This window comes from Myxine glutinosa, chromosome 1, assembly GCF_964187855.1.
Source record: "Myxine glutinosa chromosome 1, kmMyxGlut1.1, whole genome shotgun sequence".
Lineage (NCBI taxonomy): Eukaryota > Metazoa > Chordata > Myxini > Myxiniformes > Myxinidae > Myxine > Myxine glutinosa.
The window spans coordinates 63,452,920-63,469,813 of record NC_136261.1 but is presented as its reverse complement, the minus strand read 5'-3'; the positions used below and the strand labels follow the sequence as shown (position 1 = coordinate 63,469,813).

General features: G+C 48.3%; 1 protein-coding gene across 11 annotated transcripts in view; it reads right to left on the bottom strand.

The window, feature by feature from the left end:
- The window catches only part of LOC137417668 (chloride channel CLIC-like protein 1), a 58,102-nt gene extending 41,351 nt beyond the window's left edge, over positions 1 to 16,751 (bottom strand). The window contains exons 1-3 of one of the 11 annotated variants that reach the window (XM_078772486.1): positions 16,582 to 16,751; positions 5,843 to 6,004; positions 4,954 to 5,061 (exon numbers count right to left, since the gene is read on the bottom strand). In XM_078772486.1, the coding sequence (XP_078628612.1) occupies positions 4,954 to 5,061; positions 5,843 to 6,004 (270 nt within the window). In that variant the 5' untranslated portion in view covers positions 16,582 to 16,751. The other 10 variants (XM_068103560.2, XM_068103563.2, XM_078772501.1 and 7 more) reach the window with 10 other exon arrangements.
- Between the last annotated feature and the right edge of the window lie 143 nt (positions 16,752 to 16,894).

The following is a 16,894-nucleotide window of genomic DNA, read 5'->3' as shown; positions in this document are numbered from 1 at the left end:
CTCTGGGCTCTGTCCCGCAAATATTCCTACAGGTCGCACAAGATCTGCCTGCAACCCTCTTATGGTTAAACTGCCAAAATCAAGAATCTCTGCTCACCTTCACTGCTTCATTCCTCTTTTCTCCCGCCTCTGGAACAAACTCCCTCACTCTCTTCAATCCCACTCCACCCTCCAGGTCTTTAAAACAGCTGTTCACCACCATCTCTTATCTTCCCCCATCCAAAAACTTGATCTTTTCTATCCCCGCTAATTTCACCCCAATTCCACTTTTTTGAAATAACAACTTCTGTCCTGGAAGTCCTTGGTGTCTTATACTTCTCCCACCCCCCCCCCCCCCTTCCCACGCCTCCTCCCCCCAAGCCCTCTCCCTCACACACATCTTCCTGCTCTTAAATGTTGTGTGCTCTCAAGTGTTTGTGTGCTTCCCCTTCTCTCGTCTTCCGCTCCCTCTTTTTATATATTTTGTTTGTCTGGTTGATTTGTTTGTGAAGTAAATGTCAGCTCTTTCACGAGCCTCGATTCAGTATCCAAAAAAAAAAAGTCCATCCACACTTTCCACAATCAACACCAGATCATCTGCATACAACAACTCCCACGGTAAACCCTCCTTTACGTTCTGAGCCAGCACCTCCATCACAGCTACAAATAGTAGTGGACTTAGTACCGACCCCTGATGCCCTCCCACCTTCACCTCAAACTCACCACTGTTCCCGTCCTTCATCCTTACAGCTGTGCGCGCTCTTTTGTACATTGCCATCACTACTCTGATCAACCATTCCTCCAATCCTAACTTCCTTCATGCCCATGTCAATATTTTGCGTGGAACCCTATCGAATGCTTTCTCCAGATCAACAAACCCAAGAAACAACTTCTTCCTCTTCTCCATGTGCTTCTCCTGCAACTGCCACACAATAAAAAGCGTGTCTGTCATTCCTCTTCCTGGCATAAATCCAAACTGCATTTCGTCGATCTTCACTTTGTTCCTTATCCTCCTCTCCAACACCCTTTCCAATACCTTCATTCCATGCTCCAATAACTTTATCGCTCGGTACGAGCCACACTCCAGAGCAGGGGTCGGCAACCTTTGGCACGCGTGCCACCATTGGCACGCGGCAGCGTAATCATTGGCACACTGGCGAAAGCAGTGCCCTCTCCGCTGCATGCCAAATCACCTCTTGAACAGCCATTGGCTGTTGCGCGTGTTGCACTATAACAGTATTCTGGTGTGATGGTGCAGGGTGATGAGGTAGATGAATCAGAGCAGAGTCACCATTCGGCACACAAATTAACAAGAACATTTCAAACTGACACTTCATGTCAAAAAGGTTGCCGACCCTGCTCTAGAGGGTCACCTTTCCCCTTGTATAGAGGGACAAGGGTACTCAGTTCCCAATCCACTGGAATGCGGCCTTCTTTCACCGCCAGATTACAGATCTCTGTCATTCTCTTCACACCACAACTTCCTGCTGCCTTCAACATATCACCCACAACTCCCGTCGGCCCTCCCGCTTTTCTACTCTTCATTGCTTTTATCGGCCACTTTTATCGGCCACTAAACGGTGGTTTTATTGCTTTTATCGCTTCCTCAACTTCCTTCTCAGTTATCTTCTCTGCCGGTCCTAAAACTGGGTTACTCTCTATGTTGCCATCCCATTCATTCTCTGTATTCAACAGCATTTCCATATATCTTTTCCATCTTCCTTTAATTCCATCTGGGTCCACAACGATTCGTCCCACTTCATCCTTCAAGCAACTCACCCCCATTACTTCACACCTCTCTTTCGCTATCTGCTTTGCAATCCTGAATACTGCTCTCTGACCCTCTTCCGAATCCAAGCGTTCTCCGAACATTTTCCTGCATGCCTCCTGCGCCTTTGCTACCTCTTTCTTTGCAGCCTTCTTGGCTGCCTTATAACTTTCATGCTCTGCTGTTTCTGCTCCCGTACCCTTCGCGTTCTGCCACTCCTTGAACTTCTTCCTCTTCTCGTCAATCCTCTTTCCAACTTCATCATCCCACCACCATGTTTCCGAGTGCCTCGGTGATCCTTTTGTCCATCCACATACCTCACCAACGGCTCCCAACAGACTAGCTTTCATTGACATCCAACCACTTTCAAGCTCAACCACATCATCCTCTACCCTACTCAGCCTCTCTTTTAATGCCTCCCTTACTGTCACCTCTTTCGACCTCCACACCTTCATTCTCGGTTGGTACTTCACCCGCCGAGCTCTCCTCGCACCTTTCACCCTTATGTCGCAGACAACCAAGTGGTGATGTGAAACAGCCTCCTCCCCCGGGATCACCTTTGTGTCCTGGAGGTGCCCCCTATCTCTCCTACGCACCATCAGGTAGTCAACGGTTGTCGTCGACCCACCCGACGTGTATGTAACAAGCTTATTATCCTCTTTCTGGAACTGAGTATTACAAATCAACAAATCAGCTCCATCAGCAAACTCCAAAATCTTTTCACCTTCTTCATTTCTCACACCATATCTGTAACCCCCATGAACTCCCTCAAAACCATCCACCCTCCTTCCCACATGTCCATTTAGGTCTCCTCCTACCACAACAACTTCCTCATCTTTCACGTTTTCCATCAGCTTCTCTATCGCACACCAGAACTTGTCCTTCTCTTCGTCGCTCCGACCAACCTGCGGAGCATATCCCGAGATGACGTTCACCAAGAGCTTTCCAATCATCATTTTCACCATCATCAACCTATCACTCACTCTAGTCAAACTAACCACACTGTCTACAAACTCCTCAGAAAACAGGACACCAACACCATCAGGCACCCTTGCCACACAAACTTGTATTTCTGTCCCTGCCTACCCTTCACCATTCTCACACCACTTCCCTTCCATCTCGTCTCTTGCATACAACATATGTCCACTCTTCTTCTGACCAATACTTCCAACACTTCTCCTGATCTCCCTGTCATTGTCCCTACATTCCATGTCCCAAACCTCAGAAACCGATCTCCACTTCGGGCTGTACCCTGCCCATATGTAGTTGTAATTGTCATGGTTCTCTTTTTGAGGCAATGTTTTTATGGCCGGATGCCCTTCCTGACGCCAACCCTCTTAGTCGTCTCTTACGACACGCAGGGATACGGTGTACCTATTCTAATCCATGGTATACACTGGGAAACGTTTAAAACATGGAAATTCTGGGGGGGTGGGGGGGCATCACAGCTGCGGGGGCCCCGTCAGCACCACGCCACGGCGGTCCGGTCAGCACCACACCATGGTGGCCCGGTCAGCACCACACCACGGCGGCCCGGTCAGCAACACACCACGACGCCCGGTCAGCACCACACCAAGTCGGCCCGATCAGCACCACACCACGGCGGCCCGGTCAGCACTACACCACGTCAGCCCGGTCAGCACCACACCACATTTGCCCGGTCAGAACCACGGTGGCCCGGTCAGCACCACACCCTTGGAAAGGACTTTGATGCACGTCGGCCTGGTCGGCCCAGAGCCTGGCGCGAAGTCCAAGGACATCAGCACGTCATCCGAAAACAGCTCCGGTTGGGGCGAACCACTCGGTCAATGGTGCGAACCAGGTCCCGACACGCCCTTGCTCGCTTGGCCCCGATGAAGGCCTCTCTGGGTGTTCTCCAAAGAGGAGCAAAATCGCCCAAGCCACGCTGGATTTCGGCAGCGGAAGCCTTGCTCGCTCGGCCCCGATGAAGGCCTCGCTGGGTGTTCTCCAAACAGGGGCAGAATCGCCCAAGCCGCGCTGGATTTCGGCGGCGGAAAGCAGCCACGAAGCGCCGATATTTGGTCGGGCTGTAATGCGAACACCACGGCGGCCTGGTCAGCACCACACCCTTGGAAAGGACTTCGATGCTGTGGAGAGATCGAAGCAAGCCTCCTTGCTCGAGCGGACCGGAAGCCGGAAGCCGGAATTTACTACACCATCATGACATTCCATGATGGTGTAGTAAAATTGCATGACCATTAAGAGTCAGACACGGTGCAGAAGTAGCGTACTTACCTTTGAGCCTTCTAGTCTCGGTCCCATTCCTGACCCAACTATAAAGCGTCAGATTGGTGTTTTTGCGCACAGGGAGTCGCATCACAAAGTGTGCCGTCCCTGAATGGAGGAAGGCCGGCCGTGTCTTGTCTGCTATCAATAGCTGTGGAAGTTAAAAAATTCCATGGCAGTGTCTTTCACAAAGAGTACTGTCGGTGAGTTATCGCCGGCACCCAAAACAAATTACAAATTCCTGCCCAAGACACGTCCGGTTGGTAATCAGGCCTGGCCAACCAGTTTGTGAAAGACTTGGACCAAAAAACGTCTGTCTGCCCCAGTAAATGCATTGAAAGTGTCGCCGAAGTTGGATTTACAATTTAACGGTACGATTGCATGAGCTACTTTTTAATCGAGTCAACCCTGCTGGGAACAATTGAACCCAGAACCAAACACCTCAAAGGCAAACACCAATACCCTCTGACCAATTTTGCAGCTGATTAATTACTCGGATAACTTCTCCACTCCTCTCGCAAGGTAGTCGTTGGAATAACCCGGGATGAAATACATTTTGATTTTTACGACAACCTTTGACGTGTAAGAAGGTAAAGATTTACGACAACTACTTTCCCATCCAGCTCAAGCTTTTAATTCCATCCATTATTCAAGCTCAAGCTTTTGAACATTAGAAGTGTTCATTCGCTTTGATGCTTTATACCGTGTACCCCTCCTTCCTCCCCCAGCCCTCCCCCTTCCACAGATCTACCGACGTCCTTGTTCTCTTCTGTTGTTGTGCTTGTGTGCTTCCCTCTCTCCCCCTCTTGTTTCCCGCTCCCTTCATTGCATGTTTTATGTGTCTGTGCATGTTTTCATGTTCAATGTGTCAGCTCTTTCACGAGCCTCGATTCGGTATACAAAAAAACAAACAAACAAACAAACAAAAAAACACCGCTTTGCTCAAAGCTCCAACTCACCTCGGATGAAAGCGACGTTTCCCTTGCAGCACAGTCGTCCTCACCCGCCACTTTCTCTTTTTCTTCTTCACACGCCGCCAACTCACTTTTCAAAATGGAGTCCTCCGTCTGGCATAATCACAACAATGGCATGCACAGTCAGGAGCTTTTATTCAACAATCAATTGGCTACCAAAAAACAATGCTGGTCCTTTTCCCCACATTCTTCTTCTGCACACGATCGTTCATGTTGCAAATCATTCAAAAAACCAGCCGCGAATGCACAAAGAATGCTATTGTCGATGATTTGGTGACTGCAGATCTCTAATACTGTTGTTCTCAAACCAATTTTGAACAGATGCAGTGGTATGGCGAGGTGCACCGTCATGATGGTAGACAAGAGGACCCTCGACGTAATAACACATCACAGCCGCTAGTGAGGTGTTGTCCAAAATGTCACAATAACACTTCTTCATAAAGCAAATGTTGGTTTTCAGTGGGAATGAATATGCACAAGCAGGTTGGGAGAATTCATTTCGAGTTTGGGTGCGGTGTCCCATCACTTCTCTCACTGTTAACATCCTTCAAATCTTCCACAAAAGAGCAAAGGGTCTACTGCTCTTTTCGCAGACAGGTTGATGGGCCCTGTTTTATACAACCTCTCCTGTTTAGCTTCCTGTATTTGTTCTTCCATGCCTCCAGGTCACATGGATTCTTCCATTAACCCCTTCCCTCTCCCCTCAGAGGACTGCATCTTCATCCATTTGCTTGTTGCCTCAACATACAAGACCTACAGTCTCAGTGTCATTTTCACGAGCCGATATTTTGCATCGAAAAAAAACAAACAAAAAAACAACATAATTAAATAACCATTTTGCTTCGGAGTTGGCATTCCCGCAATCTACACTTGCCTGCTGAGATGAATCGTCGATGCCATCATTTGCACCAGTGTATTCCAGCATATCAGTGGGGTCATACCACTTGTCTTTTGCTTCCACAGCACATTGGCCATTTGGACGAATCGGCCCGCCAAACAGTAAAAGAACCAGAACAAGCTCAGCCTGTCGCATCATCTGAAAAGGAACAGGTTTGTTGAGATCTGATGCAATCACATAAAGCATGGCATCGTTCAAGAGGGATACAGCCACAAACTCTCAATCTCAGAATTGTAAGGAAAAACTGGAAATGCAGAAAGAGGTGGGCTTGGCGAGGGTTAATATAATAATGGCATGGATGTAGTAATAGGTGCCTATCGCCAGTCTTTTTACATGCCAAGTTTTCAAGTTAGACCAGCAACTTTGACGCAAAAGAAGAAGAGGAAGAAGAATACTATGCAGGATGTGCTCCGGTTATCCGATTTACTTGAAAACTCCGTCAAAATGTTGACAATAATCCATAACTTCTTTTTTTCCCAATTGTCCGGCTCCAACACCCCCTTTCATTATCATTGCAATGAGTTCCGAAGATTAATTTGTCCAATCAGAAACCTTTGCAAAGTCGTTATGCCGGACATTCTGGGAATCACCATAATTTCCCGTGCTGGCTTCAAGTGTACGTAAGATGAAGTGACCCTGTTACGTCAGCCTCATGGAAGCTTTTGTCTTCCAGTGTACCAGAAACAAGTATATTCTTACTGTCGTATTTACACATGGTACATACTCCAATATTTCGGTGCCACTGTCGCGACAATATGTTGCGTTTTCATTTTCTCGTCAAGTCTGTCCTTTATTCACTCCCATTGGACTTGGTTCGAAACGGGGTCTCGTCCGTCCATCCGTCTGCGCGTCCGCAACGATACCTCGGAGATGTATGCACGATTTAGTTCATACTTGGCACAAAGGCAACAAATGATGGGGGTACATATGCGCACCATTTTGTTTTGCGATGCAATCAAACATGGCTGACTGGCGGCTATATTAGTTGTAAAAAACCCCCCGATGTTGAACACGTTCTCAACCATTTCTTGAACATGCATTTACCGATCTTATTCAAACTTGGTACAAACATAATGTATCATGGAGTACATAGGCACATCATGTTTTTTTGAGATCAGATCCAAGATGGCCGACTGGTGGCAATTTTGTAACTTAAACGTGTCCCCAACCATTTATCGGACATGCATGGACCTATTTTGTTCAAACTTGGTACAAAGACAATACATGAGAGTATACATATGGAGAAGATTTTGTTTTGTAATCCGCCCAAAGATGGCCGACTGATGGCCTTTAACTCCATACAGAAAAATTACTAAAACCATGAGGAGCTATGACATTTTATGTCTTTTTCTTCTCGTTTATTAAACAATTACTCCACTCTACAAGGCGAGCGTGTCCATCTGCTTGATAGGTTTCCAGCACTGTATTTGAGTACCCCTGATTAGGATGAAATTTGTAAATCTTTTTAGTCCTGACAGGCATGGTTTTAGACTGCACTTGGAATTCGGATGCGTGCTGCAACGTTCGGGCGTGTGGGCCAATTAAACAATTTAAATTATCATGAGTACACCATAGCCCAGATAAGGAGTAGGGCAAAGGGGGGCATTAGGCTCCACTACATTGTAAATGCATTTTATAATAACTTTCTGTACAAAAAAACCTCATTCTGATTGGTTCTTGAGTCACTTGAGAACATGGCTGGTGTATCATGAATAAAATATAATGCATTTACAATGTAGTGGAGCCGAATGCCCCCTGGAGCGTAATGCCCCCCTTTGCCCTAATGCTATCAGGAGTAATGGATAGCGAACTTTTTCAATGACAAAAAAGCAATGAAGTTTAATTTAAATTACTAGCAACGGTACCCGCCCATAGGGCGGGGCTTCAATTGGGAAGCCCAAATGAAAAGGCAAAATATCAGAAATTGAAGGCTTTTGTATTTTAAATGATTCATGTAAACATCCATTGAATCATATCACATGCATATCATCAAAATCTAAACAGTACATGGTGTCCATTTTGAAAAAAAGATTGAATTCTGCAAACCGGAAGTGGGAAGTTAAAAGCTTTCTCAGTCGCACGTTTCTGTGTGAAGACTGCGCGCCGAATCTGTAACACGGAAGCGGTCGCTACACCTGTTTCTCAGTCGCTTTGCACACGCTGCCGTGTTACTTCAGAGTCGCACGTTTATATAGGAAGAGTTCGTCAGGAGTCGATCTACTCTCTTCTGGTACGTAGAATTTCAACAAAAGCCACATCACTGTTCATATCGGTAAATATTATTCCATCGTGTTTGGAAACGCTGGAAAATTGGAAAACTTGGAAAAACAATACAGCCTATTTTACTCCAGGGGTCCCAGGATTACCCACCCAAAATATCGTTGCGATCGGTTCAGCCGTTTTTGCGGTACCTTTGAACGGACAAACAGACGGACGGACATTTGGCGAATTATAGTCAGATGAACTCTTTAATGCATCGTTACAGATCCGTCACTTCTGTCTTTGTTGTTACAATATGCTGGTAGGATTTTATTTTAGTTTCAGGTAATATTGTTGTGAAGATTTTTTGTGTGAAATGGAGATGACGTCAGTAAAAGGTAAAAATAAATGTTTGTGGAGGAAAAGAAAATTTCCAGAAACGGCGATATTCCATGGCCAGTGAGGTCAGCTGATTTGACTGCATGAGATTATTTCTTGTGGTCATATCTAAAGGACAAAGTGTATGTTAACCGTCCACAAACTTCATGAACTTAAGGAAACCATCAGACGCGAAATCAATGATATTGACGTGGTCATGTTGTAGAATGGCATGAATAATTGGCGTCCAAGATTGGAGGAATGTGTCAGACGAAATGGTGCGCATCTCCTAGATGTTCTTTTCCACAAATAAATGACATGTTATGTACTTCACTTTCTTGTAAAATCTTGTTTGGAAATACAACTTTTTATTACCTTTACACGAGTGTTAAAAATAACCATATTCTGGTTCACCCTGTGTAATATATATATATATATATATTGTTACGGATCGCGGTTCAGATGTTATACTATAGACCGAGCGGTGGTTTAAAACCGCGACCTAACAAAACTCACCCGATTCACCCAGACTTTGGCCGTATCGCACCGTAGCTGCTCAATGAGGGGAAAAGACAAAAACGACGCAATGCAAGAGGAAAACGAAGACAAAAAGGTTGGAAAATACTACTGAATTTATTTACTATTTACAGGCTCAAAATAACCAAGGAGAAGGAAAGATAAGAAAATAATATACAGAAGCTTTTAGAGACACAGGGAAAATACTAGCTTATACAGACTTAATTACCTACCCAGGACAGAACAAACAAAGACGACTCACACGGGGAATTGCAGGAATATTGCAGGAGGTGGATGGCTGGAGGGGGAGGAAGGTCCAGCTGGAACCGCAGCACGGTCAGGACGGGGATGAGCAGCCGCCGCCTTCTCTCGATTGGCGCGTTTAGCAGCCGCCGTTCCTTCGCGGCCCCGCTCGAAACTGCCGTCAAGGCCCCGAAGCTGCTGGCGCTGAAGCTGCGGTGGCTGAAACTGCTGTGGCTGAAGCTGCGGTGCCTGAAACTGCTGTGGCTGAAGCTGCGGTGGCTGAAACTGCTCTTTCAGGGATCCCTTACTCAACTCAACTCTCCTGGGGGCGTCGGGGCCGCGGGTTATATAGGGCCACACCCTCGAACCTTCGCGAACCTCCCCGAGCGTTCTCTCTCCGCCCTCCCAAGCCGAACCCCTTGTACTTGGTTGGTTGTTCGGGGCTGGCTCACTCCTCCCCTCTATGACGAGGTGGAGCACGCCTTTCTTCTCCGACTCAAAGCCCATGGTCAATGGCGGTTATTGGAGGGGAGGTAATATTAGGTCATTTGGTGCTCGGCAATGACGAGCGGGGATGCAATATTAAATGGGGATTTTTGGGATGGGAAGGAAAGGGGGTCTATTCTCTTTCACTGGTGCAATGGAGTATTTCAATTAATGGAAGACACAGCCTTACACTAATACACAGAATAAGATATAACTATCGAACATGAATATCCTATGATTGGCTGACGTGTATGCTTGTGGACTATGGGACGCCCTTTTGGTCTTACACAGCTCCGGAGGCAAGAGGCACAGCACAACAACAACAACAATAATAATAATCATACAGCACACAATAAAAAATATATTTACAGTCCTCATATCCACAACACTGCACTCTCCTCCTCTTAGGCACGTCCCGGGCCTACAACTTTTATTTAGTGTGACACGTAGGTGTAGTTCCCTCTATTTTTAACCTGACCCTGAGTGCGACAGTTTAAACATAAATAAATGTGTCCCGCTGCTCCATTGCACCCTGCCTAACAGACTTACGCCCACAGTTAACCGAATTGCGGAATGGTCTTCAAACTATACACTGACGGTGGGGAGCATTATTTACAATGACTCTGCTTTTATTTACAAAACTAACCCAGGACCTGTAATTGTTCTTTCTGGGGGGAGACAGTCTGCTCTGCATCGACGCACCATGAAAAACACCCAAAAACGCACCAATATACACCCAAGCACCAATCGGTGCAGTCACCACTGTTCATCAATAAAATAAATCCAACAAACCCAAACCCTGCAGGTGTCTCTTGCTCTTCGGCTCCCTCTGCTGACTATTATTATTTCTCTTCCAGATGTTGTCATTTTCTTTGCTTTGCTTACTGGCGGCCTATTTGTATTAAACTTGCACCCAATGTGTCCATTTTTATTGGCTTTATTTATGGCCCACAGGGCCGACTATGTGTGGTTCACCTGTGGGGCATCGGTGCCCTGTGGCCAAGGTCCGCCAGCAAGATTTCGGGCCCTCATGGCCGGTTCCAGCAGAGGGGCCATGCCCCAACCCATGGGGTCCATAAGTGGTGCTCGGCCACTGACATGTGGTCCATAATGTGGTGCATCGATGCAGACAGCTGGTTCTGGGAATTTCGGGCGCACAATGGCCGACCCACGCACGCTCCCCTCGGCGCCCAACGGCGCACAGGTCATGTGGGAGACAAAAGGGGGACAAGACAAATGAGCGAGGGGTAAGGTCTCAAGGGTACACATCAATAAGGCAATGCAAGGCGAAGTGCGTACGGAGAGCGAAGTGAGAAAGCTCGTCCCTACCGTACGTCACCCCCCTGTCACCTAGCCTTGCGCCCTTACCCCATATGTACAAAAAATCTACACATTTACAAATTCGTCACTACTGTCACGTCTTCCCCATATTTCCCCTATACCAAATTCGTCTCCACAATCCCTCTACTTCAAAATTTGCCATCACCAAATTCATCATCAATCCTCATAAGGAGGCAGAGATGGAACATCAAAGCACAATGTCACACCCACGTCATGATGCGTCTCACAATCCAAACATTTGCATCATAAAAAATAATCAAACCATGGCATGGTGTGGAGTACCTGTCACCTCAGGTGAGTGGATGCAGATGGTGCGAGGAGATCCTTCATCCTAACTATCCTCTAAATGACTTTAACACACTTTACACTACCCGGGGTCTTTCTCCGGCCAAACCATTGGCCCTCTTACACTATGGGTTCTAAAAACCAAATTCCCATTGACCAAACTGTGGTGCTTCTCAATTTGGGGTCTCACTCCCCCGATTCATCTCCCGGTGCCCTCGCACAATTTCTGGGCTGCGACGTGTAGCTCTCCCAACAGGTCTACCCACCTGCACACCTCCACCACTGTAGTTGCCACCCGAGCTTACCTAGCTCCTCACCCTAACCTAACTAACTGGGGACAGCCCCTCTCCTGGCTCTGTCACCCCATGGTGCCCTCTGGCACTGGGCTACCCGGGTCCGTCCTCCGGATCCTCGGGCCCCATCCACAACAACTACTACCGGCTCCCAGAGCCCACCTGCGGCCTCACCTGGCCGACATCCTTACAGTGGTGGAGTGCCCATACCAACTACACACACTAACAGGCTACACGCCCAGCCATTTCCACAACACTAATGCACCCATCCACATACCATTCTTCCAACCGCCCCACAGATGCCAATATCCAACCACAATTTACCTGTACCCTCTACCTAACACTTACACTACCCGCCCCGGGTATCCGTGATGGGGGTCCACTCTTCCCCCATTCACACCTTCGCACCATCCACTCCACTCCACAATTTCCACCATACTCACTCCACGACCATCCATTCCAATACTCCATACCATTTATTCCATACACCTGTCCTCCATTCACCTGTCGTTGCACACCTGTGCAATCTCACCTGGTGCCACCTGCACCCTCCTCCTCTTCCTGGACCAGTTGGTCAACACAATACACCTCACCATCATCATCACTCATACACTGCTCCACACACCTGTTCAGTTGCACACCTGTGCAATCACACCTGTTCAATCCTCACACACACGGCATCATCTCAGCTAACTCCTCCCCTCTGAAACTTGCGCTTCCCAGTCGTCCCTTTAAACTATTGCGCTCCCACGTCATTATAATCCACACTAATCTACCTGCGTCCCCACTACAGGTATCAGTCACTAACTAATCTTAACGTTACCTACTGTCCTCTTCGCTAGATCCCTACACACCATATCCTAACCCACCCGGGCTAGTTTTCACTGCCATCACCCCATAAGCTATAGCTCCTTTGCCCCATCTGTGAGGGATGGTGGATTTGCCATCCCACCACATCGGGGGTCTTTCTATCAATTTTGCTCGTCCAAATTCCAACCAATTCAAAAATTTTCCATTTACTGCCAATTCTACCCACTATTATAAATTTCGTATCGAATCACTACTATCCTCATCACAGTCCGTCTACTTATTACATCCTCTCGGTGCGCCATGACATCATTAAACTCGGCTTCGCAAAGCCGAGCAATGAATTCGGGTGGTTTGGTTGCCTGCAGGTTGAATCCGTCCGGCTTTCGGTTCAAGGGAGGTGGTTTGGTTGGACCGAGATTCCACGCACCATCTCGGCGCGGCACCTTGCGGTCCCGGGCCCGATGGCTCAATCTCCCCCGGTCGGAACCCCGTCCCCACGAGGGGGCACCGTTCCGCCTCCTCCCACTCGCCCTTGAACCGGACCGGTCGCCTCGGCCGGCAAAGCCCGGACTCGACCGTGCGGGGCGGGGCCAAGCCCGAATCGGCAACGACGCTTCGAAGAGAAGCGACGCAGCATCGATCCGCGCTGGGCCTCGCACCCAACCAAGCACCGCTCGCACCGAGTGCTCGCATCGGCTATCCGTCGCTCTAACCACTAAACCGGTCACCGTCGACGCTTCACTTGCATGCTTACAAGCATACGCTACCCCTTTCACCCTCACAAAACCTGGCGTTCCAACGCCGTCCGTACCTTCCACCAACGCTCTCCCTGTTACACACCACACCTCTCGCGCACACTTTGGTCCACACCTCTCCTCCGTTACGTCCTCCGTAACACTCACCATGGGCGTGCACTCTTGCATCCACCCACTAACGCGCTCACATGGGCTCTCCCACACCCGCGCCATGACCAATTCAGGTGTGCTTTCTCGCACACGTTCCACCACCACCTTACTCTCCGTGTCACACTTCGTACACCCCGACGTGCATTCTCGCTCGCACTCGGTTTCACACTCGCGCTCCGATGTGCCCTCTCGCACCTGCGCCATCACCAACTCACTATTCGTGTCACTCTCCGTACACCCCGACGTGCATTCTCGCTCGCACTCGGTTTCACTCCCACACTTTATAACACACCCACTCGCCGACGCACACTTTTTCCTCACACGCGTGCCATTTCCACTCACACAGGACCCTACACCAACGCCCGGGTGCTTCCTCGATCCCAAGCGCGCGAAAATTCTTTTGTCGCTAAACATCCTCCTGCAAAATCTACCCGCACAATATACAGCACGACTCACCTGGGGGATCCTTTTCTCCACGCGAACCTGCAAACTTCCATTCGGGTTAGCGAGTACAGCATCGTGATGTGAGCAGGGACTTTGTACATAATCCATTTCTCCCTGCAATTCCCGGGTTACCTCCGTCATCTCTTCAATTTTAATTCCCGCTACTGCTTTTTCTTTATTAACCTCGGCGACCGTTGGCTTTAATAAAATTCCCTCTACTTCATCGGTCGCCGGCTTTTCCAAACCCCGTGTCGCGATTTCTACCCCCGTCATTGTACCCGTGCTTTTCTCCGCTTCGCTCACCCAGCGCTTTTCGACTCGCGTTACCTCCTCGTGCACCCCTGGGACCCTTTCGCCCAACTTGCGGTCTCTGTCCCTCTGCTCCCTTTTCTCCATATCGGCCCTCATTTCTTTCGTTGTTGCTTCAATTTGCTCAGTCCGAGCCCTCGCTTCGTCCCTCATTACCCCCAATTGCTCACCCCGAGCATCCATCCGGTTCCCCATTACCCCCATTTGGTTATTCATTACCCCCATTTGGTTTTCCAATCGCTCACTATTAGCCCTCATTTGCTCACTATTCTGGGCCATAAGGGCCTTCATTTGTACAAAAAAAAGGTTCAAATCCACCAGGGGCGCTGCCACGGTCGCGGGCGTGGGCGCCGTGGCCATGTGCGAGGCGCCATTTTGCGCGCCTGATATTCCCGCAACCACACCTTCTTTACTCTCCTCCACCATTTTTCCCACTTCTTCCCTGGGGTCCTGGGTCGATTCTACCCCGTCTATCTCTCCCACCGGCATCCCGTCGCCTTGGGCAGCCATGGCGCGATTTCAAAATTCGGGCTTTTGTAAAACAAAACAAATTTCGTCCGCTTTATAATTTTGAGCGCGTGAAGCGCGCTCCGGGTCGATCTCACTCCCCGACACCAATTGTTACGGATCGCAGTTCAGATGTTATACTATAGACCGAGCGGTGGTTTAAAACCGCGACCTAACAAAACTCACCCGATTCACCCAGACTTTGGCCGTATCGCACCGTAGCTGCTCAATGAGGGGAAAAGACAAAAACGACGCAATGCAAGAGGAAAACGAAGACAAAAAGGTTGGAAAATACTACTGAATTTATTTACTATTTACAGGCTCAAAATAACCAAGGAGAAGGAAAGATAAGAAAATAATATACAGAAGCTTTTAGAGACACAGGGAAAATACTAGCTTATACAGACTTAATTACCTACCCCAGGACAGAACAAACAAAGACGACTCACACGGGGAATTGCAGGAATATTGCAGGAGGTGGATGGCTGGAGGGGGAGGAAGGTCCAGCTGGAACCGCAGCACGGTCAGGACGGGGATGAGCAGCCGCCGCCTTCTCTCGATTGGCGCGTTTAGCAGCCGCCGTTCCTTCGCGGCCCCGCTCGAAACTGCCGTCAAGGCCCCGAAGCTGCTGGCGCTGAAGCTGCGGTGGCTGAAACTGCTGTGGCTGAAGCTGCGGTGCCTGAAACTGCTGTGGCTGAAGCTGCGGTGGCTGAAACTGCTCTTTCAGGGATCCCTTACTCAACTCAACTCTCCTGGGGGCGTCGGCCGTCGGGGCCGCGGGTTATATAGGGCCACACCCTCGAACCTTCGCGAACCTCCCCGAGCGTTCTCTCTCCGCCCTCCCAAGCCGAACCCCTTGTACTTGGTTGGTTGTTCGGGGCTGGCTCACTCCTCCCCTCTATGACGAGGTGGAGCACGCCTTTCTTCTCCGACTCAAAGCCCATGGTCAATGGCGGTTATTGGAGGGGAGGTAATATTAGGTCATTTGGTGCTCGGCAATGACGAGCGGGGATGCAATATTAAATGGGGATTTTTGGGATGGGAAGGAAAGGGGGTCTATTCTCTTTCACTGGTGCAATGGAGTATTTCAATTAATGGAAGACACAGCCTTACACTAATACACAGAATAAGATATAACTATCGAACATGAATATCCTATGATTGGCTGACGTGTATGCTTGTGGACTATGGGACGCCCTTTTGGTCTTACACAGCTCCGGAGGCAAGAGGCACAGCACAACAACAACAACAATAATAATAATCATACAGCACACAATAAAAAATATATTTACAGTCCTCATATCCACAACAATATATATACAGACACATACAGACACACACACACACACACACACACACACACACACACACACACACACACACACACACACACACACACACACACACACACACACACACACACACACACACACACACACACACACACACACCCTGTCCCCATCATCCCCATCTTCCTCCCCCATTCATCCTCCCACTCGCTGTTCCAAGCTGAAGCTTCTCAAACCAGTGAATGTCCATCATCCAAGCATTCAGGTGATTTGTGGGAAGAATCGGTGAAAGACATTTTTTTTAAACTTAAAGCTTGCTTTGCTTGAGCAGACAAAATGAGGACTTAGGCTCCATAACTACAATAAAAACTAATAAACATTCATAAGGTTAAAAAAATATTAAAGCAAATACAGCACAGTAATCGATGTCGCCTCCTACCTTGTACTGTTGTACAGTAACATTTGTACCACAATCGTTTACCTATCTTACAACCTCCTGCCATCTTAATACAGGTAATACTGGACTGCCTCCCTCTCTACGACTCCACCCTGTAATACCTCGACCTACCTTTACCCTTTAGAGAGTTTACGATCTCTACTTAAAAATGGTGCACGAGGTTAAACAACGTTTGGATCCGTAAAGATCTAAACGTCGATGAAAACACAAGCACGAACGCCATTCCTCCAGAGCCAAGCCCAACATGTCTCACCTCAACATCATTGATGCCGCCAAAACCGAATGTAGATGCGATATTATGCAATTATACATACAGGACGGAAATCGTGAAAGAAACATCCACCTCTCGCATAGCTTTCGTAAAATCATAACGCGGGGTTTATTTTGGGCGTGGCCTACACTGTTTCTTCTTCCTCTTTCAGCACCTTCAAAATCCAAGCGATGGGCTTGTGAGCTCGTTCCCGAGGAGCGGTGTATAATCTCTGAGCCCTCTGCGCACTGCTTGTAATTTGCTCAGCAAGTCGTATTGTTTTATGGTTCACATATGAAACTATTTAAACACGATG